Source organism: Tachysurus vachellii, chromosome 7, assembly GCF_030014155.1.
Source record: "Tachysurus vachellii isolate PV-2020 chromosome 7, HZAU_Pvac_v1, whole genome shotgun sequence".
Lineage (NCBI taxonomy): Eukaryota > Metazoa > Chordata > Actinopteri > Siluriformes > Bagridae > Tachysurus > Tachysurus vachellii.
The window spans coordinates 6,418,849-6,445,010 of NC_083466.1; the positions used below are offsets into that span (position 1 = coordinate 6,418,849).

The 26,162-nt window shown below is 40.0% G+C and overlaps 1 protein-coding gene across 5 annotated transcripts in view; it reads right to left on the reverse strand.

The window, feature by feature from the left end:
• Positions 1–4,951: 4,951 nt before the first annotated feature.
• Positions 4,952–26,162, reverse strand: part of rasal2 (RAS protein activator like 2) — a 55,310-nt gene continuing 34,099 nt past the window's right edge. For 4 of the 5 annotated variants that reach the window (XM_060873944.1, XM_060873941.1, XM_060873946.1 and 1 more), the window contains 13 exons: positions 25,555–25,708; positions 25,181–25,279; positions 24,521–25,075; positions 24,293–24,437; positions 19,794–19,938; positions 18,956–19,192; positions 18,607–18,808; positions 17,562–17,761; positions 16,562–17,411; positions 14,713–14,844; positions 14,357–14,559; positions 14,101–14,188; positions 4,952–6,528 (listed from right to left, as the gene is read on the reverse strand). In XM_060873944.1, coding sequence (XP_060729927.1) covers positions 6,361–6,528; positions 14,101–14,188; positions 14,357–14,559; positions 14,713–14,844; positions 16,562–17,411; positions 17,562–17,761; positions 18,607–18,808; positions 18,956–19,192; positions 19,794–19,938; positions 24,293–24,437; positions 24,521–25,075; positions 25,181–25,279; positions 25,555–25,708 — 3,178 coding nt within the window. In that variant the 3' untranslated portion in view covers positions 4,952–6,360. The remainder of the gene's footprint in view (positions 6,529–14,100; positions 14,189–14,356; positions 14,560–14,712; positions 14,845–16,561; positions 17,412–17,561; positions 17,762–18,606; positions 18,809–18,955; positions 19,193–19,793; positions 19,939–24,292; positions 24,438–24,520; positions 25,076–25,180; positions 25,280–25,554; positions 25,709–26,162) is intronic. The other variant, XM_060873943.1, reaches the window with a different exon arrangement.

Here is a 26,162-nt window from a genome sequence, read left to right on the forward strand (position 1 = left end):
CTCCGGGTACTCCGGTTTCCTCCCCTGGTCCAAAGACATGCATGGTAGGTTGATTGGCATCTCTGGAAAATTGTCTGTAGTGTGTGATTGCGTGAGTGAATGAGAGTGTGTGTGTGCCCTGCGATGGGTTGGCACTCCGTCCATGGTGTATCCTGCCTTGATGCCCGATGATGCCCGAGATAGGCACAGGCTCCCCGTGACCCGAGAATAGTTCGGATAAGCGGTAGAAAATGAATGAATGAATGAATGGTCAACCCAGGGGTATTTCATACAAATTCAAAGCAAAGGATGAAGTTATATCAGTATTTCATACAAATTCAAAGCAAAGGATGAAGTTATATCAGGATTTGAAGCAATATTATCTGGATTACACCAAATAAAAATACTGAATGGATCAATTTTTTCTCCTTCTTCAATGTTTTACTCCTTTCTAGTCATGTGTGGAAGAGAGGTTTGGCCGACTCTCCACTAGAGTGCGGATGAATAGTGAAGTTATTGATAAACATTCAGTGATTTAATATAATTGCTAGATAGTGTAAGAAGACTGAAATATAGATCTGCACTCGAGGTAAGAACAATTGAGATGTTCCTCCAACAAGACTCGCGGAATCGCGTTTTCAGCTCCTGAGAAGCACTTTTGTACATGCATGCAGGGATTCATTCAAAACACATGCTGATACCTAAGATTTCATAAAAATGATCATTCCACCCACAAATCGTCAGTTTGTCGAGCATTAATCATATTTCAGTCAGGACCACTTGAGTCAAAATAAAGACAATTCTTTGACATTTAAATTTTTGATTTGCAAGCTTATAAAATTTACATTTGCCGGTATGGCTCTGTTCTGAATTCATCATCCTTTTCATGAGCTCCATGAAAGCTAGTCAGGGAGGGGCTAGTCTGCCTGAACTGATGCTGAACGCTATATTATTATCAACATATTGGTTTTTAATATAAACTATCATATTTTATATTATTTACCATAAAATAATGTAAAAAAGCTTTATTCCAAGATTTCTGACATAAACACAGTGTGCCCTACCTAAGGTGAAAAAACCCTTTTCAAGCTTGTCAGATGTGTGCTTATATAAGGTTGCACGAAAAACCACTTTCCTGACGAGCCAGAGGGCTGAGATTCATAGAATTGCGTGTGGTGGCAGTTTTGATGTACATGTAAAAACACAATCAGACTCAGAGGTGGTGGTAAAAGCAAAGAAGTAAAGATGGTATTTTATTTTGCTGCAGCAAAAGGCATCTTCCATACAGTGTAGAGTGCCAAGTCTAAACAGTGAAGAGGCAAAATTTAGTGATTCAGCTCTTTCTTTTGTACCCTAGGTACAAAGGTACCCTAGGTGCTTGTGTGGCCTGGTATGTGTGTGTGTTGGTATGTGTGTGCATTTGTGTTTAGGTGACCTCCCAGTCACCTCAGCAAGGTCAGATCTTATCAAGCACATGTACCCACAGTCCCCAAAAGTTTCTATCCTTTTAGATTAGATTAGATTAGATTAGATTCAACTTTATTGTCATTACACATGTACAAGTACAAGGCAACGAAATGCAGTTTAGGTCTAACCAGAGTGCAATAGTAGCAAGTGCAGGGTATACAGTTTTTTTTACAGGATTTAAATAAGGTGGTGATATGGAAGTGATTTACAGATGTGTGTGTACTATGAACATAATATACAGATTTACAGAAGGATATGTGCTGTAACAAAATATATGGCTATTACTATAAACAGTAATTTACAGATATGTATGTTCTATGAATATAATATACAAATAATGAATATATATGTACTATGAATATAATATACAGATGTCTATTACTATAAACTAAAATTTACAGAAGGGTGTGTGCTATAAACAATATATTGTTATTACTATAACCGAAATATGCAGGGGGATATGTACTATGAACATAATATAATATATTGCTGTTACTATGAATAGAAATCAGGTGGGTATATACAATGTAAGGCAATGGTGAGCAGCAATACAAAAAAAAGAAGAGCAAGTGTTCAAACGAGCATAGTTTTATGTAACAGTCCATTAGTGCAATAACTAATTGTGGGGTGAGAAATGAGCAAAAGTGATCATAAGTTTTTGTGTAGACAGTGCATTAGTGCAATAATGAAGTATGAGGTGTGTGTGTGTGTGTGTGTGTGTGTGTGTCTGTGTGTGTGTGTGTGGGGGGGGGTGTGTGTGTGGAGGTTGGCAGTAGAATGAAGGACGCGGTATAACCAGCGAGGGGCAGAGTTCAATAAAGAGACAGCTCTAGGAAAAAAGCTGTTTTTTTATTCGGCTGGTCCTGGTCCAGAGGCATCTGAAACGCCTGCTGAAGGGTAGAAGTGAGAACAGTTTATAGGCGGGATGAGAGGAGTCCTTAAGAATGCTGCGAGCTCGACGCAGACAGCGTTTCTTGTGGATGTCCTCCAGGGCAGGAAGTGGAGTCCCTGTGATGCGCTGGGCGGTTTTCACCACCTGCTGCAATGCCCTACACTCTGCAAAAGAGCAGCTCCCATACCAGACTGAGACACAGCTGGTCAGGATGCGTTCTATCGCGCAGCGGTAGAAGTTCACCAGGATATCCAAGGAAAGCTGATTTTTCTTTAGTGTCCTCAGGAAAAAGAGCACTTTTTCTTCTGGTCAAGAAGGGTGAGCCTTCTTGACCAGGCTGGAGGTGTTGGTAGTCCAGGACAGGTCCACCAAGATGTGGATCCCCAGGAACTTGAAGCTGGAAACGCATTCAACAGCCATCCCATTGATGTGGCAGGAACATAGGCCTCCTGTTCTCTCTCCCTAGTCTCTCTCCCTTGGACTTTTCATTAACTAGAAGAGTAGAATAAAACTAAGCAAAGCTAATTTATCCATCTACATTTGTCAAGCCAGAGTATAGTCAGGTTGAACTAAATCAGGTGGAAAGATCTCCAGAAAATGTGTGCTCTTGTCTCTTCTCTGTGAAATAGTTTTACACATGCTATACCACTCAGAATGTCCAAACATACTGTAGTGATTTTCCTCTCTGTGTCTCGTGAGTGCGGGTAACCCAGCCACTCACGTAACTGGACAGAAATGCAGATGGTCTCAGGAGCTAATTTTTCATTGTTAACAGTGGGTTAACTGATTTGTCCTTTTATTCCTAGCTTGGCACTGGTACCCCGTTTGCAGTGACTGACGTGGATCCACATTGCTCTCTCCGCTAATTTCACAGCAGTGCGTGTAGTCAACAAAATCTGGAATGGTCCCAGCCAACGTTTGGCCTTCCAGTTCTTTCTCCTGAAGTCTTTCTTCTAGGCTTCAGATCATGCAATGTCTGCATGTGGTTTAGGAAGGGCATCTTTCTGTGAATATCAGATAACACAGAGGACATTTTTGTGCAATAATTCAACATTTTATCTGCACAATCACCAATATTGGATATCTGGCTTCCCATGGGACCCAGTCCTGTGGTTAACGGTCTAAGAATTTCAAATGGACTCAGATTAGGTCTACCTCTATCTCATGCTTGCATGTGCATCAATATTGGGAGGGCTTTAGCCCATGACAAGCCTGTTTCGGCACAGCATTTTGCTGAATACACAGAATGACTCTCCTAATATTGCACATACAGCACAGTGTTCACCAAATTTTTGGGAGTAATTAATAAAGCCTATGACACGCCAATGAGCATTTAGAGGTGGCCCAACAGGCACAGTGACATACATATAACCAGCCAGCCCAGCCCCGAGAGTTTTGGCCCAGAGACCAGGTGATGTTGCTGGTCCCTAATGCTGTCTCAAAATTCCTCGAGTCCTCCACACAGTCCTCGAGAGGGTGGGACCTGTGAACTACAAGCTGCAACAGCCAGGTAAGTGCTCAGACACACAACTTTACCATATTAACATCTTGAAGAAGTGTATTGCCCCTGTGCCGGTTGTCTCTGAGCTTGCTTTTCCTGTCACAGATCCCCAATAGCATGCCCTGGTGGAGAGAGGAAATGATTTCACTCCAGTCCAGGGAGATTTATTCATCTGTGCTGGGACTCACCCAGCTGGTCCATGAGATCAAACTCCTCCAGGGGTAGTGGTGGTGCGGCAATGTCCCTATAGGGTCCTGGAGCCATACAGGAATAAGTGGAACGGATGCTACGGCTGTGCAATGACTTCCGGAGGCTCAATCAGGTATCAGAGTTTGACAGCTATCCCCTCCCCCGAGTGGATGATCTCAGTGCCATCTTGGGCTTAGTGGGGTATTATCAACGCTTCATTCCTAACTTCTCCTCTATAGTTTCCCCCCTTTCAGATTTGACACGGAAGGGCCAGCCGGACCAGGTGCTGTGGACCGAGGATACAGAGCAGGTATTCCTCCACCTCCGGGAGGTTCTTACCTCCCATCCCATACTGAGGAACCCTGACTTAGCCTCCTTGAGCCTCCCCTTTCATCCTACAGACCGACGCATCAGAGACCTGGCTGGGGGGGTCCTCAACCGAGGTAGTTCAATTCTGCATCCGGCACAGATAACAGAGAGGGGGGCATATTTTAGTACAGGGTCCATCTTGGTCACATGCAAAGCTTCATACACTACTCAGATGGATTAAATTTCTTATTGTCAAGCGTTTTGTCAAACCCTACCCTAACCCTACCCAAACCTAACATAACAATAACCCTAACCCTAACCTAACTATAGCCCTAGCCTAGAAAGCTTATAAAGTAGTGCTCAGTTTTACAAACTGTTCCACACAGTTCTGACTTATAGTTCCAGAATTCCAGATTTCCAGAATGTCAAGAATTCCAGACAACATTTTATTGTCTGTTTTTCATAGTTCATCATGAAACATTCAAAAACAGGCAAGAGATAAAAATTAAATAGCAAGGCAGGTGAATGTTTATACTCAGTTCATGATCAGAAGTGATCCAGCTAACAGTGATATTTTAATAAGAACCAATTTACACAAAAACGATCTAACCAACTTGATACAAGGAGGAAATTTATTGGTTTAAAGGGGGAAACAGTGTTAAATCACTTTTATTATAAAATACATTTAATTCAAATGCAGTTTAAAATAAAAACTGCAAAACTGCATCTCAAACATATTTATTCCTCACAGTCTTGTCATAATGTTACAGAACATTGACAACGGCAAAATGCATTCAGTGTCTATGTGATACAAAATATTGTTAACATCAGAGTGAGGCCATTATGTCAAACAGTGTGGTTTAATAGTAGTCAGTGACAAACATGAAATAAGATTGTAAAAGGACAGGAGTTTTGCAAGTAACTGAATTGACAGATTATCTGTCTGAACCACTGTATAAAAAGCAGCATGAGTGTTAAATTTGTTTTAGACAGGACTGATAATATATTCATTAGGATATGAATGGGAATACTGGTGCTAGATTCAGAGGGGTACACCAGAGTGGCAAATCTGAAAACATAACACACTATATGGCTGACAGTATGCAAACAGCTGACCACCTCATCCAAAGTGGTTCCTGTCTAGGCATGCTAGTGTTCTGCACAGCACCCTGTCATCAACCCAACTGAACACCGACTGAAACAAATCAGACACCAGTACATGTTTGCACTAATGATTTTGTTGCTGAATGAGCAAATTCATAAATCCATACTACAAAATCTTGTTGAAAGGCTTCATAGAATGGAATGGGATGTTGAAAATTACATGGGATGAATGAAAAGTACATACGGATATCTGCCATATAGAGTGCAGGATGAAAAACACAGATAAATGAACTTCTCCATTAACTCACAAATTATTGTTGACTTTTTTCATTGGTGTGAAGCTGATATAAACCCCCACCCCCCATCCAGCCACTTGATTTGAACTTGACATTAAATCAGATAATATTAAAGTAAAGTAAATCAAAACAAAACAACAAAATAAAAAGACCTGGAAAGCAAAAACCAAGAAATTATGAGCTATAAAATTGAGTGCATAAAACCACCTTCTGTTTGATTGTTAATAAGAGCTACAAACCTGTTCTATGTGCTTTATGGCACATTCCTTTAAAACAGTTCTATTAGATGATATGTACATATCCTCAATATATAATATTGTAGTTAAACAATACTTAAAAATCTTTTGAAATCGTAACCCTCATGTATGGTACTATTGATATTAAAAACAAAATAAATGAAGCAAAGTGGACAGTACATCTCTAAACTAATTTGAAACTCTTTAACTGATTTGCTTCTTTTCTGTACAAGCTCAATGCAAGATGCAATCTATATACACTGTAACCAGACATTCCTTGAAGGATTTTATATAGTAGTCAGAGAACATGGCCACTGGCACTGCACCTTAGTCCTAACTGATGCCAGTGGTTGAGCTAGCACCGTTCACCAGGTGCAAGCAGGCTAATCAGCAGCTGCTGTTCTTGAACTCACCATTCTCAGTGATAGAGAGCTTGGTGGGGTTAGTAGGTGAGAGGCCGTTGCGAAGGTTATGCATGCTGTAGCGCTCTTTGACCTGGGTGAGGGCACTCATAAGGCGAGAGTTAGCTGCATCAAGGGAGCTGATCCGTTTTTCCTGCAAACACACAAACAGATGTAAATTCAGATACACCAGTTCCTACAGCCACAAGACTGGAAAAGTAACATTTTGTATACATTTCTTCTAAAACTATATTCTAAAACAAATGTATACTGGAGACAAAAAATAACTGTGGCATTCTCACAAAGTACTTCCTGCTATTGCTGGACTGAGAGATATTTCTTTCAAAGTCTGAATAAAACCTGTAATGAACTTAGTGAAAGGGATCTAAAAACATAATGTGTAAACATAAAAAAAACAAGATCAACTAGATTTGTAAAGTTCGTCGAGACAAACTTTGATGTTGGCTTTGATGTTGGCAAGTATTCGCAAAGGCCGGTGCTTTTTGGAGGCGAGTGGACATAAGGGTCAGTGTTACTTTTGGAGGCAAGTGGACAGAAAGATTGTGAAAGCTATTGGACCGCTAGGGTGCCAATACTTTTGGAGGCAAGCGGACATGAGCATGTGACGTGATCCGAATACCCATGAGGCAGTTCCCCTCATTGTGCTGAGTGTTTTTATATGTCACATGTCCATGTTGTGCAAATTTTTTATTTTCACGTGACATCACGTGACGTGACCAAAATACACGTGGGGCAGTTCCCCTCATTGGGCTGAGTGTTGTGATATGTCACATGTCCATGTTGTGCAAATTTTTGATTTCGCTTATTTTGGGGGCGGGGCTATACACGTGACCTCACGTGACGTGACCAGAATACACGTGAGGCACTTCCCCTCATTGGGCTGAGTGTTTTGATATATGACATGTCCATGTTGTGCTAATTTTTGATTTCGCTTATTTTGGGGGCGGGGCTACACGTGACGTCACCAGAATACCCGGTGGGGTGCCAATACTTTTGACAAAAAGTGGCTACTGAGGGTTTGGACATTTCATGTCAATACTGCAGTCATTATGGGATTCTACTTATTATTATACTGCATAGAACACAGGAGAGAAGCCGTGCCTGAGCTCTGCGCACGGTGCGTGTGTGGGAGCTTAGAGGAATTTTAGGAATTCCCCATTCAAGTCTATGGGATGTTCCATCGTCGACTACGGGAAAACCGAAAGTTCCGTCGGAACGCAGAGTCCGGAACTTTGTCCGGAGTAACGTCCTAAAGAACCTGTCCGAGTTTGGTGTAAATCGCTCGGAAACTTGCTGAGTTATAAACCTCCAAAAATTTATAATGGAAGAGGATACGAAAAAAGGCCATTTTGAGCTTCCGTACCGGGAATGCCGGAATTCCGATCGCTTAGAAAAGAAATAGCAACAAACTTCAGACCAGGGTCTACGACATATCCGAATTTGGTACATGTGGCTCGAAAGTCCTAGGAGGAGTTACTCTTGATAAATTTTTGTCTAAGAAGAAAATATAATAACTAGATTTGTAAAGTTCGTCGAGACAAACTTTGATGTTGGCTTTGACGGTGCAAGTATTCGCAAAGGCCGGTGCTTTTTGGAGGCGAGTGGACATAAGGGTTAGTGTTACTTTTGGAGGCAAGTGGACAGAAAGATTGTGAAAGCTACTGGACCGCTAGGGTGCCAATACTTTTGGAGGCGAGCGGACATGAGCATGTGACATGATCCGAATACCCATGAGGCAGTTCCCCTCATTGTGCTGAGTGTTTTGATATGTCACATGTCCATGTTGTGCAAATTTTTTATTTTCACGTGATGACACGTGACGACACGTGACGTGACGTGACCATAACACACGTGAGGCACTTCCCCTCATTGTGCTGAGTGTTTTGATATGTCACATGTCCGTGTTGTGCAAATTTTTTATTTTCACGTGATGACACGTGACGACACATGACGTGACCATAACACACGTGAGGCACTTCCCTTCATTGGGCTGAGTGTTTTGATATATGACATGTCCATGTTGTGCTAATTTTTGATTTCGCTTATTTTGGGGGCGGGGCTACACGTGACGTCACGTGACGTGACCAAAATACACGTGGGGCAGTTCCCCTCATTGTGCTGAGTGTTTTGATATGTCACATGTCCATGTTGTGCAAATTTTTGATTTCGCTTATTTTGGGGGCGGGGCTACACGTGACGTCACGTGACGTGACCAAAATACACGTGGGGCAGTTCCCCTCATTGTGTTGAGTGTTTTGATATGTCACATGTCCATGTTGTGCAAATTTTTTATTTTCACGTGATGACACGTGACGATACGTGACGTGACGTGACCATAACACACGTGAGGCACTTCCCCTCATTGGGCTGAGTGTTTTGATATGTCACATGTCCATGTTGTGCAAATTTTTGATTTCGCTTATTTTGGGGGCGGGGCTATACACGTGACGTCACGTGACGTAACCAAAATACACGTGGGGCAGTTCCCCTCATTGGGCTGAGTGTTTTGATATATGACATGTCCATATTGTGCTCATTTTTGATTTCGCTTATTCTGGGGGCGGGGCTACACGTGACGTCACCAGTATACCCGGTGGGGTGCCAATACTTTTGGCAAAAAGTGGCTACTGAGGGTTTGGACATTTCATGTCAATACTGCAGTCATTATGGGATTCTACTTATTATTATACTGCATAGAACACAGGAGAGAAGCCGTGCCTGAGCTCTGCGCACGCTGCGTGTGTGAAAGCTTAGAGGAAGTTTAGGAATTCCCCATTCAAGTCTATGGGACGTTCCATCGTCGACTACGGGAAAACCGAAAGTTCCGTCGGAACGCCGAGTCCGGAAGTTTGTCCGGAGTAACGTCCTAAAGAACCTGTCCGAGTTTGGTGTAAATCGCTCGAAAACTTGCCGAGTTATAAACCTCCAAAATTTATAATGGAAGTGGATACGAAAAAAGGCCACTTTGAGCTTCCGTACCGGGAATGCCGGAATTCCGATCGCTTAGAAAAGTAGGAGCAACAAACTTCAGACCAGGGTCTACGACATATCCGAATTTGGTGCATGTGGCTCGAAAGCCCTAGGACGAGTTACTCTTGATAAATTTGTGGCTAAGAATAATAATAATAATAATAATAATAATAATAATAATAATAAGAAGAAGAAGAAGAAGAAGCTTATAAATGAAATCAGAATGTTGGCTTCTACAAAGCCAACATAATAATAATAACTAGATTTGTAAAGTTCGTCGAGACAAACTTTGATGTTGGCTTTGACGGTGCAAGTATTTGCAAAGGCCGGTGCTTTTTGGAGGCGAGTGGACATAAGGGTTAGTGTTACTTTTGGAGGCAAGTGGACAGAAAGATTGCTGAGTGTTTTGATATGTCACATGTCCATGTTGTGCAAATTTTTGATTTCGCTTATTTTGGGGGCGGGGCTACACGTGACGTCACGTGACGTTACCAAAATACACGTGGGGCAGTTCCCCTCATTGTGTTGAGTGTTTTGATATGTCACATGTCCATGTTGTGCAAATTTTTTATTTTCACGTGATGACACGTGACGACACGTGACGTGACGTGACCATAACACACGTGAGGCACTTCCCCTCATTGGGCTGAGTGTTTTGATATGTCACATGTCCATGTTGTGCAAATTTTTGATTTCGCTTATTTTGGGGGCGGGGCTATACACGTGACGTCACGTGACGTGACCAAAATACACGTGGGGCAGTTCCCCTCATTGGGCTGAGTGTTTTGATATATGACATGTCCATATTGTGCTCATTTTTGATTTCGCTTATTCTGGGGGCGGGGCTACACGTGACGTCACCAGTATACCCGGTGGGGTGCCAATACTTTTGGCAAAAAGTGGCTACTGAGGGTTTGGACATTTCATGTCAATACTGCAGTCATTATGGGATTCTACTTATTATTATACTGCATAGAACACAGGAGAGAAGCCGTGCCTGAGCTCTGCGCACGGTGCGTGTGTGAGAGCTTAGAGGAATTTTAGGAATTCCCCATTCAAGTCTATGGGACGTTCCATCGTCGACTACGGGAAAACCGAAAGTTCCGTCAGAACGCCGAGTCCGGAAGTTTGTCCGGAGTAACGTCCTAAAGAACCTGTCCGAGTTTGGTGTAAATCGCTCGAAAACTTGCCGAGTTATAAACCTCCAAAATTTATAATGGAAGTGGATACGAAAAAAGGCCACTTTGAGCTTCCGTACCGGGAATGCCGGAATTCCGATCGCTTAGAAAAGTAGGAGCAACAAACTTCAGACCAGGGTCTACGACATATCCGAATTTGGTGCATGTGGCTCGAACGCCCTAGGACGAGTTACTCTTGATAAATTTGTGGCTAAGAATAATAATAATAATAATAATAATAATAAGCTTATAAAGGAAATCAGAATGTTGTCTTCTACAAAGCCAACATAATAATAATAATAATAATAATAATAATAATAATAATAATAATAATAAGCTTATAAAGGAAATCAGAATGTTGTCTTCTACAAAGCCAACATAATGATTACTTGCAATGAATATTTACAGAGAATTGATCTGAGGGGGAAAATGCCGTTATGTAGAGTGACTTTCAGTGTGCTGAAGATTCAATGAATAAAGAGTGCCTAATATTTTACCAGGCCATGGACTAAAAATACCATCAGTCAAAACTCTGTAAGAAAGGTAACATAATCTGAAAGCACATAGACCACACATAATTTCAGATTATAGCTAGTTTAAGTTTATTAAACAAAACACAAATACACAGTGGTTATTTAAAGTTTTTACTTCACAGTTTCCTCCACGATTCTATATGGATTTATGTTGTTGTGGGGAAAAATGTCAGATAAATGACATTCTGCTTAAACTGGTTTAAACTGACATGCTTTTTAAAATAGAATAGAAATGGGTTATATCTGGTGTGAACTGGCCTTCAAGAATCTCTAATATCGGACATTGTTAAGTGAATACTGTTAATATTTATTGAATACATTATTGCCAGTATTGGAAATATTGCATCCCTATTTACAACAGCTGGGTTCAGTTACATTTTACTTGACATTAATAGAACTGGTAAAGCATTTTAACCCTAATCCAATTCATTCCTGTTAATGCTTAGACTTTAGGAAAACCTTTAGGAGTCTGGAGAGATCACACACCCTTACTTATGTCTCTCTGAATCCACTGCATTCACCAGTGACATAATTAGTGCTCAACAGAAAATAAGGCCTGGGAAACCATTGCATTGCAATGTGGGCTTGAGCAGACATTTTTGGAAACTCACGGTGAACAGGGAATGGCAATTGCCTTCTGGAAAATACTTCAAAGTTCTTCAAAGATTAAAAGAGAAAGGAGAAAAGGAGAAAAATGATAAAAAATTACAATATTTTGGAAATGCAATGTATAATTAGAATATCAGTTGCCATGAATGCCATGTACTGTATGAACCCTACTGGAAGATTAACAAAATAATCCTAGATTCTGTACTAGAATTAATTAGGAATAAGATCACAACAGAAGCATGCACACCATCAATATGTAGCAATGTTGACATGATTTTTTAAATGACAAGATTGAAAATGTCAGGCAAATTTTTTAGAAATTAAATTAAAGCATACTGTTTGATAACTAAGAATGAAAATAACTAATGGTCACTTTCACTAATTTTCTCATCAAAACTTGTGTACTGGATTCCGTACCTAGGCATTTCTTCAAACGCATCCTCTTTTAAAAATAATACATTCTTAAAACAAATTCTTCCTCTGTATCTTAAACCATCAGTTTATCATATACCTGACTGAAAAAATTACTTGGTGTCCTGTCTGCTGTTAAATCATAGGCTGTTTTAGGTCAACTGCTTTTTATCTATAGTATATATGCTACCACTGGGTAAAATTATTTGTGAAGCTTCCACTGTTTGCGTTGATGAAAAACAGTTGTATGTTTCTACAAAAAGTTTACAAGTTACATCATGTATAGAAGTGACTTTAGTGTGATTATTGACTCGTCTTGCATCTCAACAAATATTTTTATAATTTCGATAATATAAAAACATAAATATAGAAGGACACTGCAAAATGCATATGGACAGTAAGAGAGTTACTGTTACAGCTTTTCTTCTAGGTGCATCAACAAACTCCAATTCAGAATACAGCAGTCAGAATTCTTACAAAATTTAAAGTGAGTACAAAATACTATTACTGTATAAAACAATAAATAGTCTTTATAGGGTGAATTTTTGGTCTTTATAATTCACCACAACTACTTTGATAAAAATGGGCAGGATCTTGGTTTGTGATTTTTAGTTAGTGTTTGTAACTCAGACCCAGTCTTTGTTTTCAGCTGAGACTCAAGCATTTATTAGGTTGCACTTTTATTAACAGCTTTTTCCTTATGTAAAGTGATAGATTTGTAGGGCTTATAGCACGTGAATGCTGTTGTGCTATACCACTCTCATACCAGAGCACTCTCAGGTTAACTTCTGGATCTTTGTTTGTTACGTGGTCATAACTTGACATGATTCCCTGCTTGCACGCACCACACACTGTCTAAAAACATGACGGTTATGAAAATTAACATAATCAATAATCTATATTTCTCTCTTGCCCTCTCTCTCCTCTCTACCCTGATCCCTTCTGCTCTCTGTCCTATATATGGACAGCCACATAAAAAAACCACAAAGACTTCATTATATAGCCTTAGGACTATTAAAATTTCTTCCTAATAGCAGGGAATTGTTCTTTGACACTATTGTCTCTGGCTTGTTTATCACGTTTAAATTTATAAATTAAAAATTTACAACTGGAATTTATAGATTTCAGTTAACTGCTTAGTGAAAATGTCCATTGTTAAAAGAACTACAAAACTTGTTAGTAAAATGAGAATCTGTCACCATACTTTTACCTTTTTTTAAAATGCAGGATCTGATATATGTATATTGCAGTCAAGGGGTTAAAACCTAAAGACAAAAAAGTGAAGTTATAGCAATATTTGGGTTGCGCTCAAAAGCATAACTGTCCTGCATCAGATCCAAAATGTGATGCACTGTTCATAATTGCCTACTTCTATAGCCTCAGCTCCTTTAGAGACCTGCAGTTCAGTTCAGTCCGCAGCCTCTTTCAGTTCACATATGAACACAGTGCTCCTGTCTTTAATTTTTCAAGTCAATTTAATTGTAGAATGCTTTTAACAATTCACATTGTCTCAAAGCAGCTTTACAGATATATAGAAACAGAATAAATATCTCTAACATTCCCTAATAAGCAAGCCAGAGGCAACGATGGCAAGGAAATACTCCCTGAGATGATATGAGGAAGAAACCTTGAGAGGAACCAGACACAGAAGGGAACCTCATCCACACTTGGGTGACACTGGACAGTAAATAATGTAAATGTAAATAATGTTGTTTCTACAACAGTTTATAATAGTGCAACTGAGAGCTCCTGAGGAACTAATGGGTCATTGCAAACTCTGAGTTCAGTGCAGACCCAACACTAATTCCTTCCTCTCAAAGTCTTCAAATGATTGCTGATAAAGACCAGACCAAACAGCTGACCACACTAATCGTCAGGTCACACAGTGATTATTCACATAGGCAAAATATAGAATTGCAACATTAATCATAATAACAGAGACGTACACAAAAGCTACAGAAACCAGTGAAAAGTGTCCATGAGTTGTGATTTGTCTTCATGTACCTGTGCATCTATGATCTTCTGCTTTGCATCAATAACCGCTTGCATCTCTGCATGGTCTCTCTTCAGCTCCTCCTCCACTGCCATTAACCTGTTTTGCAAAAAGAAGACAGTACACCATAAGCAATAAGCAGATATTTGAATGTGTTTTCTGGATGCTAATAAATTCTTAAAATAAGAATTCAGGTAAATATGTCAGAGTGACCCAACAGAAATTAAATTTGACATTTACTTTGAAATACTTTTAGCACACACATACCTGCAGATAACGCTCTTCATTTGGCTGTCCTTCTCCTCCTGTTGTCGCCGCAGACGCTCCTCACTGTCTTCCAGGCGAGTCTTGTACTCCAGCAGCAGCCTCTGCATTTGCTGCTCTTGTGCTGCAAGCCGCCGTTCATATTCTTCTAAGCGGCGCCCAGACACACACAGCCGCTCTTTCAACTTTGTAATCTCTTGCTCATACTACATGAGTGATGAGTCAGAAATAGTACGAATTAAAAAAAATTTTCATTCATATTTCATAAATTCAGTCAGTTTAGTCTCATAACGTTAAGTACACATTCATTTTTGAAAGTCATGTCTAGAAGATGTATCTCTTAATGCTTTGGCAGGTACCTTCTCCACATGCTTGCTTTCCTTCTTACTGTGGCCTTCCTCCTCGTCCTCCTCATACTGGCCATTATTCAGCACCCATGCAGCTGTTCGCTCAACAGGAGACATGGTGGCTGACTCGACAGGAGAGTGCATCTGCGCGCACACGCACACACACGCACCCACATGCACCCACAAACGCAAACACACACAGGCATTTTATCTGCATGCATGTTTTATATATATATATATATATATATATATATATATATATATATATATATATATATATATTCATAGCGACAACTGACAGAATGAGTTTGAAATTCTTGTACAGGTTTGGCACAAATCCTCAAGAGTGATGGCTCAAAATTTAGTAGAAAGCTGTCCCAAAAGTGTTGTGGCTGTTATAGTAGCCACATGGAAACAACTATATCGTCGCTGTCGGGCGGAAACCTTGTATGTCCAAATTTTGTCAATTTCATATTTTTGCACATATCAATGCTATTGGTCAGTCCCCACGTGGGTCTGTTATTTTTGCAAGTTATTAACCAATCTAAAGTCTTGAAAATAGCTTGAGCGCAAACCTCTTAACTCCATTGGACACTTCAACTGTCTGAGAAACCTCGTAACTCCACCTCTTTTTCACTCCGTGGGAGAGCTTCGCGAAATATTTCTCCTCAAGATTAAGAGTCACAACGAATCAACACGTCTTAAAGTGATATCTAAAGTGATTTTTGTGGGGCTCAAAAAAAATTTTTTTTTTGGGGGCTCAAAAAAAAATCTTGACCCCCGCTAGTTCTGGTGCTCGTCTGAGGACAGGAATTTTTCTCATCACTTTAAGCAAGCTGGCTGGCTTTTTGCCTCGTTATTATAGGTAAACATGCCGTATAACACAGTGAAACGATAATTTGACCTTTATTAATTTTATTTTTTTGGATGAACTATTCCTTTAACTATGATTTTATGTTTATCTGTGTTATTGATGTATTTTAAATATCTATTTATTACTGCTTATTATACATGTTCATTGACGTTTTAAAATGTTTTTTATAATATAATATTTGAATTAAATTGAATGTTTTGGATACCACTATTAAATTATTGTTTTTATTATTATTTTACTGACTTTAAGTCAGCCTACTTATAGACAATGCCTCTCTTGGCACTGTGCATGTAAAACACTGTTTTTTGGACACTAACAAATGACAATAGTTAGGTTAGATACATTTGAGTAGGCCTGTTTTTTTAAAAATCGATAGTTGTAATGCTTCTGTGCAGAAAGAAACCCGTGAGCCACGAAGGTAAGTTTGCGAGCAGATTAGACTAATTACCACCTATTAGACAGCCTAATCAGCTTATCGTGTTTTGTATTGCATCACTTATAGCTCTTAAACCTTTAAAATAGAGTTTAGGAAGATGTATGTAACTACAGTCATTAGCTTTGGTTAACTATTGAAGCCTTGTCTCTTGTCAAAAGGCTCAACGTGACCGCAGACTTTATTGAACACTGCTGGCAGCAGCGACGTCTGTGTCCGTACCATTCTTATCAATGACATCATAATCTCGTATCTCCCTGCTCCCAAGTCAAAAAGCTTGTATCTCCGATAAAACGTGACTTTGGGAAAATGTTGTGTTAATGTTGTTGTGGTACACAACAGTATATGATAGCAATATAAGGTATAATAACAACTTTAACGATACAATGTTTAATAACTCAAAAAAATACGGCGTTTTTTTAATTTCCTGAAAAATAATGGTTTTGGAGATACAAGGATTCCGCCCGACAGCGACGATATGTTATTGTCCATCGTTTTGGAATGGGATGTTCAATAATTAGCTATATAGTAAAAATCCAAATGAATGTGCATACCTGTCTGTTAGTTCTATTGTTTGGGATAGGGCCGTCTCGTGAGCAGATGGACTGCTGTCTGGAGCTGACTTCACTTTGTTGTTGTGGGTCTGTATTGATACTGCTGCTGCTGCGTAGTGAGTTGCTATGTGGCAGTGGGTGCGACAGCCCTCCATTTGACCTACTTTGCTGTTCCACTTTTACAATATGTGCAGTCCCTGCACCACTCTGCCTGGCTACAGCCATTACCTGTGGCCCTGGTTGGGCATCAACTAAGGTTGTATGCCAGCAGGGAGAGGGTGCTTCTTCTTCCTCAAGACTGGTGGTGGAGGGCAACATTTTACTTGGTGCAATGCTGGGGCTGGCACTGTGCGAGCTTGCTGTGCTTAGGTTCTCTGAGCTGGAATGGGCCTGTAGTGGTGCCTGAGCCGAGCGCTGTGCATGCATACTGCTTAGCTGGTATACCGGATTCTGAAAGCAGAGTGGCTGGAGGCTGCGCTGCTGGCTTAAAGATAATTGCAAAGGCCGGCGAACCTGTGGTGCACTCTGGGGTACATTTTCCCTTAGTGTGACCACTTTGGCCTGCTGTTGCTGTGGATGGTGGTGATGGAGGTGCTGAAGAGAGGGAGGCAGTGGGCCAATGGATGCTTGGGAACCAACACGGCCTATTTTTGGTGGGACATCATGAAGAAGCTGCGAGTCCTGTAGGTCCATCAGGGAGATGCTGCGCCCATTAGGGAGGTGGCTCTCTCGCTCTTTGTCGGAGAAGCTCATGCTTTGCAGGGATGGCTGCTGGCACAGTAAGGGGGGCTTTCCACGTGACTGAACTTCTGTATGTTCTTGCAGTGGAGATTTGGCATTCTGAATATCACTGTGGAAAAATTATGAAAATAAGAAAGTCCCATAAGGCTCACAAAGCTCCAAAAGGCTTACAAGCTCCTCAGGTATTAAAGCTATTAAAAACAATTTTAAAACCTTTCAGGCTGGCATGTACCAAGAGCAGAAGCAGTGATGTGCTTACCTGTCGTTCGGGTCCTCAAATATCCTCTGCAGTCCTGAAGACACGCTGCCAGTGAGGTTATGGGCAGAGCCATGGTCTTGGAAACGTCTCAGCTGCTGCTGCATTGGTGTGGGGCTGGACAGTGAGCGTGTGATCTCACCCAGGATACGTGGCAGAGGCCCCAGTTTGGCCACCGTTGCCTGCAGGAAGGAATTATCACCCTGGTGTTGTGTTTTTTCAGCCCGAGCAGTTTAAGGAAGGAGATGGCCAAGAGACACCATAATGCATTGGTGGTAGCACAGCAGAACCATGGTGAGACATTGTGTCGGGTGGAGAGATGGTGGGAGCAAACAGAAGATGGTGGAAAAGAGAGAGTACAGAAGATGGAGATGGGGACACAGGAAAAAAAAATTAAATTAAGAATAAATAGAAAAGATAATACATGCTTGCAAATGAATGAGCCATTCCAAAACAAACAACTAAATGGTGAGACTGAAAGGCAAAACCCAGTGCATGCATCAAGCCCAAATATTAAGTTTTAAGTGATATAGGAAGGGCCATTAAACATCGAAGGGAGGAATTAATAAAGTCAAAACATAATCAGGCTGAGACCCAGAGACTGGCAGAAGTTAAAGCTGGGGATAAAGGGTTGGTAACCATAAGTATACCATTAATTTGGATTCTGTTTACATAAATACTTAGACTGATAACATATTTTAACCTGTGTTTTATGCAATAGCATATATGTAAACACAAAACGTAAAAATAAAAATAATAATATCTATTATAAACAATGACAGGTTACAAGATTTGAACCAATGAAATGCATTTAATCATTTAACATAGAGCCCAACCATGTGTAGGGTTGCAATTATGAAATGATGACCTTAAAAATGATCAAAAACATGATAGAATAATAAATGAGATGTCTCCCACAGAACAAAATCCATCATTGACCATGGTCATGGACCAAAGTTGGATTTTGACTAAAAACTAGAAAGACCTGACATAGAAGCATCACAATCTCTAGAATCTTGCATTTGTGCCTTGACTGACATTTTTGTACCTTGTCTAGCTGAGATACCACCTCCCACAGCAGAGCATGCAGCAGAGAGAGCTCACGGCCCAAGTCAATGTAACCCTCAAAGCCCGGAGTATTGGAAATGGTTTCAAGGTTGGAGATCTCCAGCAGGAAACGGGTCATGCCTGCCCACTCATGCTCCAAAAAATCATTCATGAAAGCCATGTACTCCTCTTTGTTGCCAAACCTGAAGACAAAATGATGAGATGTATAAGAGTTATAGGATTTATAATCATAACTTGTAGTACTTTCTGACCTACGTAAACCATCTAAAACCCTAGAAATATAATTACTTAAAGAATACATATAATCCATGTGAAGGTCTGTTGCATACTTGGTGAAATTAGCAAGGTTCTGGATGACTTTAGCAATGAGGGTGAGGGTGCGTGATGTACGGTCATCAGGATATTCCTGCATCAGGTTGAAGAGAGATGGTGACATAATGGCTGGACAGAGAAAGCGTAGAAACAGTGAGGCACTGATTAGACGCTGGCTAATGTCCTGCTTCCCCCGAGCATGGCACTGTTGCTTCCATGAGGAAAACACCTCCTTCAGCTCACGTGGAAAAACACTGATGAGAGATATCACCCAAAATATAGGAGAAATAAGTAAATGAAAAGTAAGGAGCTTTCATAATCTGCGTATCATCTGTTTAATCCATATTCATTTTGAGATAAAAAAAACAAACAAACAAACAAACAAACAAACAAAAAAAAACACTTTTCAAAATATTGTTTCGGTCAAACAAATAGCTTCATTTTTATGTAGCCAAATCCTGAATTTTCTCTTATTTTCTATCCCATTTGAAATAACATTTTATTAATTCAATTTATAGATTGAATGAAGGATACACAGGTTAAAAAACAAAAACAAAAAAAATTATATTCTACACACCACCACTAAGCGAATATTTGAGAAAAGACACAGGGAGAATAACAAAAACACGTGACATTGTCTGATACACTGATATGATACACTGATACGTTTGTCAGTTTGACTCAATTTGTTTGACCATGTATACTCAGGTTTTGAGAAGGTAAGACAAGGATGAGAAAATTCAATAGATTTGCTAAACAGATACATTTAACCACAATGATATTACACCACAATATATAAAAATTATATATTCCACAAATCTACACCATACAGAGAGTCTGAATTGTTGAGTTTACCAGTAGGAGTTGATGATCTTGCAGAAGGCTAGCTCACAGCACATTTTTAAGTTACTTTGATGTTCTGGCAGCTCACTGCTGGGGCACTTTGATGGATCCACCTCACAGTTCTCGTCTGATTCATACAGAGCTTTGATAAACTCTCCTTAAAAGCAGGGAAATGGAAGGGTTATGTCTTGATAGGTACTGGTTATCTGTCAACAGGCATGCTTCTACTGAACAAATCACTTATTCAGTTTGGGTAAATCAGTTATTAACCAAGACTAATATTATGATTTTCAGGTCCCCGGTGTGATCTATGTTTACTACATAATACCTGGAGTATGAGATGAGTTTATTTTTAACCCTAGAACATAACATTAGCTTAACCTTCCAGCTTAGCTTTCAATGAGTAAGATTAGTAAGACCATAGTTAAAGAAACTCCAGGGAGTTGTCACTCTTCTGAATGACATTTTCTCAATACCAATATTCAACCCTTTACTATAATAAACTTCTGTGAAATATTTTTTATGAAGCAAAACAAGTTTTTTTTTAACCAAATACAAAGATATCATCAATAGCAATAGCATTATGCAGTCATATTTTGCCACTCCTAACTACCAGAAGGTGATATTTCAACACAATTCTACAAACATTGTGTTAGTCTCGAAGTTCATCAGTCAGTTATGAGCTATTGGATTAATGCACATTCAATTTGCCTCACAATCACAGACAAGCATGTTAGCACTGGATGTGCTGAGCCCTCAGAAGGCTACTATGGCATGGCAGAAATGTAACATTGCTCTTGTAATCCAATGCTCATATCACAGAGTTACTAAGTTACTGATACTCAAAATCTTGCATATGCAGGTCAAAGTGCATCACAGACATTGATGCAAAAAAGTAACCTTAGAATTTCTCAGCAACCTTACTAGCTGTCAACTTTAATCAAACAGAAAATGAAGCCAACATTTAATGATTTATATAGTCACGGTAGCATACCACATATCTCACCTCAGCACATCTGCTGATAAGTTTATTCTTGGAACAGCACTGGCGAGCCGAGTTCTGATTCTACTATTCACAGTGTCTTATTTGGTATAACGTTCCTGAGAGGGCGGTACGAGGAATAGCGATCTTAGTTACATTTTGAGTTAGAAGACGTTTTCTAACCTTGTGGTAACCATTTGGTTATGGCTCACTTATGGATGTGATGGTCAGGCTTCTTATAGTACAGTATATGATGTTAAAGTAGGAGCCACATGCAGAAAGAGCTCAAGACTGTCAGTGAGGCAGTGTAGAATAAAGACTCTTCTGAGTCACCTAGGCAGGTCAGGTCTTGTCAGCCTGAGATGGACACTAGATGGTGAGAACTGCAATCATAGATGACTAGCAGGTAAATAATTTTCCTGCAAAAAGTTTTTCAAAGTGCTTCAGGCCAAAAACATTACCCATTGGGCTGCAACCACCTCTGTCTGATCAGTGGGTTCTATTGCATTTGGCACAAGGATACAAGTTTATGTTTTGCAGACAGCCCCCTACCTTTTCAGAGCTCAGGGACTTGTCAATTGCAGATCAAATCTGCCAAATTGTCCCAAAAATGTCTGCCCCCTCCTGGACAAAGACACAATAGATAAATTGTCACATGTCCTTTTATCCTTGCATCCACAGGTTCACAAGAGGTGAGCTGTCAGGTGCCTACTTTCATATTAAAATTTCTCAAGAACACAGATATTGTCTGAGATTTACAGCCCTGGGTCACACATTCCATTCCAAAGTTCTACTCTTTGGGCTATCTTTAACAACAAGGATATTCAGAAGATGCATGCAAGTAATCCATTCACTCCTTAAAAACAAGCAGCATTGGGGAGATTAGCTCATAGCTCACCCCATGAGTTAACAGGCCACCCAAGACACAGCCAGAATCCAAGCTGTAATCAGTTTCAGTGACTTGGAAGCATAAACTTCAATTCTGCCTTCAACCCAGCCTTTGCAACAATGGGCAACCACCATGTACAAACAACACAAAATGACCCATCTGATCTATCTGATGTATGATCGACAGAAAAAAAAAAATTAAAATATACACACACACACACACACACACACACACACACATATATATATATAAGCAGCATTGCCACCACCACCAACAATAATAATAATAATCTATTACAAATGCTGCTACTATTAATAATTAAAAACTTGTATTGTATAGCACACAAACTTTTATGCCACTTAGCTGAGATGAAATGGGCATTGCAAAGATGGCCATCCTTAGACCAAAATTATCCCCACTAATCCTTCTCCTAATTGCCTGTATCCACAACTGGCTTCTGTGGCTGAAAATGGTGTACAATTTGATAGTATGCACAACTTATACCTCTGACTGCATTATGTACCTCAGTAAGAGGTCTGGACCAGTTGAGCACAGTACTGTTAACATCATGTTCAAACACTGATAGTAAGCAAATACAATATTACGCAACAGAGTACTACATACCACAAATACATATTACAAATAATATATTACATTCTATGCCACAGTGGGCCATGCTGAAAGTCCTGTTATGGAACACTAAAAGGAGAAAACACTTAGCAATCAAATAATGTTTATTAACTCAACAACTAAATTCGGACCTATACCTTTTGCAAACATTACAATTTCACAAATAAAAATTAGTATCTCCCTGGATACACCCTGGACGGAGTGCCAACCCATCGCAGGGCACACACACACACTCATTCACTCACGCAATCACACACTAGGGACAATTTTCCAGAGATGCCAATCAACCTACCATGCATGTCTTTGGACCGGGGGAGGAAACCGGAGTACCTGGAGGAAACCCCCGAGGCACGGGGAGAACATGCAAACTCCACACACACAAGGTGGAGGCGGGAATCGAACCCCGACCCTGGAGGTGTGAGGCGAACGTGCTAACCACTAAGCCACCGTGCCATCCATTGCATTTCATAACTGCATAAAAGTTATGGTCTGGACATTGGGCACATTCCAGACTATAAAAAAACAAGTTGTTATTAGATGTATTCATTACAAGTAGTTAATTACTAAAATAAATGGGCTGCTTAAAAAATAGCTTATGTCCCACTTTGACTATGGTCCAGTATATAGGAATACAACTTTAACTGGAACATTCACAGAACATTCAGTCAGCACAGATGGGAGCTTATGAGCTTATAAGTACCTGTAGAAAAACTAAGGAAGACACAGGTGAACATAAGGTGCTGCAAGACTCAATTGACTAAGATAAGGTCAGTAATCATAATTTCACTTTTAAAAACAGGGCAAAAATTATATCTAGAGTTGCAAAACAAAATCCGAGGCAAATCAAGAAAAACAAAGGAGAGGAACACCAGAGAGGAACAACGAAACAGTAGAAAATGTTTTTTGGCATTTGGTGAAAGAGTCTCCAAATAAACACCTTGTAGACCTCCAAGAATTTTGGGATTCTTTTGGAAAACATAAATCTTATTTTGTCTGACAAAGCTAAAAAAATCATTCTGAATAATCTTATCACCAGTAATCAGAAACTTTTGGTTGTAGTAGTTGCTGCTAATGGTGGCACATTTATTAAATTAACTTTTTTTACGAGTGATATGTACAATATCTCACAGCAGTGAGTACACCCCTCACATTTTTAAAAAATATTTTATTATATCTTTTCATGTGACAACACTGAAGATATGACACTTTGCTACAATATAAAGTAGTGAGTGTACAGCTTGTGTAACAGTTTAAATTTGCTGTCCCCTCAAAATAACTCAACACAGCCATTAATGTCTAAACTGCTGGCCACAAACGTAAGTACACCTCTAAGTGAAAATGTACAAATTGGGCCCAAAGTGTCAATATTTTGTGTGGCCACGATTATTTTCTAGCACTGCCTTAACTCTCTTGTTAAGCATCACAGGTTGCCACTGGAGTCCTCTTCCACTCCTCCATGATGATATCACGGAGCTGGTGGATGTTAGAGACCTTGCGCTCCTCCACCTTGTTTGAGGATGACCCACAGATGCTCAATAGGATTTAGGAGACATAATCTGGAGACACATCTGGAGACATGCTTGGCCAGTCCATCACCTTTTTCCTCAGCTACTTTAGCAAAACAGTGGTGATCTTGGAGGTGTTTGGGGTCTTTATCATGTTGGAATACTGCCCTGCGGCCCAGTCTCTGAAGGGACGGGATCATGCTCTGCTTTAGTATGTCACAGTACATGTTGGCATTCATGGTTCCCTCATGCTTGACTGTAGGTAAGACACACTTGTCTGTACTCCTCACCTGGTTGCTGTGTGTTTAGTTATTTTGAGGGACATCACATTTACACTGTTACACAAGCTGTACACTCACTACTTTATATTGTAGCAAAGTGTCATTTCTTCAGTGTTGTCACATGAAAAGATATAAAGATATTAAGTATAAGATATAAAGTAAAAAAAGTACATAAAGTACAAAAGCTAATATTTATATGCTATATTAATATGGTTGTTTCTTACCTAGGGCATCATGCAAATACTTCTGACCTACAAGTTTGAGGTACTCTTCTATGGCTTTTGTTGCCAGCGTGTTCTCTCGGAAGATCAACACATCATGATCTGCACACCGATCCACCTCAGACATGACCAGATCTGTCAGAAAGTCCTGAGGCAAAGTGACAAGGGTTTGTAAAATGAAGACAGACAAACAAAGTAACAGGAATGCAAGAGAGAATAAAGAACATGTACCTTTGCCCGGCCGGTGCTCTGCAGTATATGCACAAGTGCACTGGCCATCTCCTCCTTATTCCGCACACTAATAACAGGCTCGAGCACTGAACACAACATAGTATAGTTGTTGGTAACAAATTCTGCAAATTCCTTATAGAGTTCCATGGGCAGGATTGCAATGCTCTGAAAGCGGCACTTGATACGGATGGAGGGGCCGCCGCCTTTCACCTTGCTGCTGGTGGGTGTGCTCACTGGGTACCACTTCTCCACAAACTGGCGTCCACTCACAGCCTGTACTGGGATGTTCACCAGTCCAACATAGTTACTCTTGTCTTTTTTCTTTTTCTTGTCAGCATCACGGTATACATGCACAATAATGCTGTTGATAGCAGGCAGACCACCAAACTCAAAGTGCTCACCCCAGAATAGGGAATCTGAGCGCACTTTGCTTGTGGTACGTGCGTACAGTACATCATCAAGGCACAGCTCACAGAAGTATCTCTTTTTGGGTGGCAAGTCTTTCGCCTCAATGATCCAAAGGCGAAGCACATTCTCTGCACGCCGGCAGTTGTCCTAAGGATGATTGATGCACAATAAAACTTTCGGGAAGCGTTTTATCTACTAAAGTGAAAAGGGAATTAATACTTAAAGAAGATTGGACCAAAAAGCAATAGGCACCTTATTTGGTTGCACAGTTCTCCTGATGTTCTCCATCCATTTGTCTCTCTCAGAAGCTGAGGAGCAGCTGAAGCACTTACTGCCCCCTGAGTATATCACCTACAGAAATATGCAAAAAGCACTTATTCAAATTAAGCACTTGGATAAGAATCAAGATTAAAGAAATCCATACATAATCCATACATCTCAAAACAAGTTAAGATATTATGACAGAATGTTGAAGCGATGTCAGTTAACAAACCAAATAAGAGTAAATTAGACTTCAATAAGTCTCATAAGAAAATAATAACATATTAAAAACTTGAGTGGTATACATGATAATATGAATATTATGAATGATAAGAAATAATGCCAAGAAATTGCAGAGGCCATACCTCAAAACAGAACTCCTGTCCCAGCACACTGCTGTGAAGTGGTTTAATGTACACATCCTCCTCCATGCTGAGATCTAGTGCCTCTGCAGCACTGCTCGGACTGAGCAAAGACTCATGTGAACAGGACTCTTTCAGCTTGGGCAGGCCTCGGGACCTATAGCCATTCCAAACATGTTCAACTGATTTGCTCAAAATAAACAATCTTCAAACATTAGCAAACTAGCTGGAACAATGACATTGTGCATTATTTTTTAAATTATTTTAATAATTTTATCCAATTCCTATATATGATTCTGTCCCTGTAAATAATCATTAGACACTGAGGGTTAAAAGGAAAACAGTTTTGTCCAAAGGACTACAAAACAAAAATACTGTACTTAAGCAAACTACATGACTGTAGGAGGAAGAAACAGAGAACACTCAAAGATGAACACAAATATTTCAAACATACCTAATACTTAAATCTTCTCAAACGTTCAAACATACCCCTTATTTCATCAAATATCAGTCACACAGCTGGAAATTCAGTAATATAGCTGGACCTTGCTGTATTCCAGGAAGAGAAAGCTAATACGTACGAAAAGCAACTAAAGATCCACTTGAGGGAG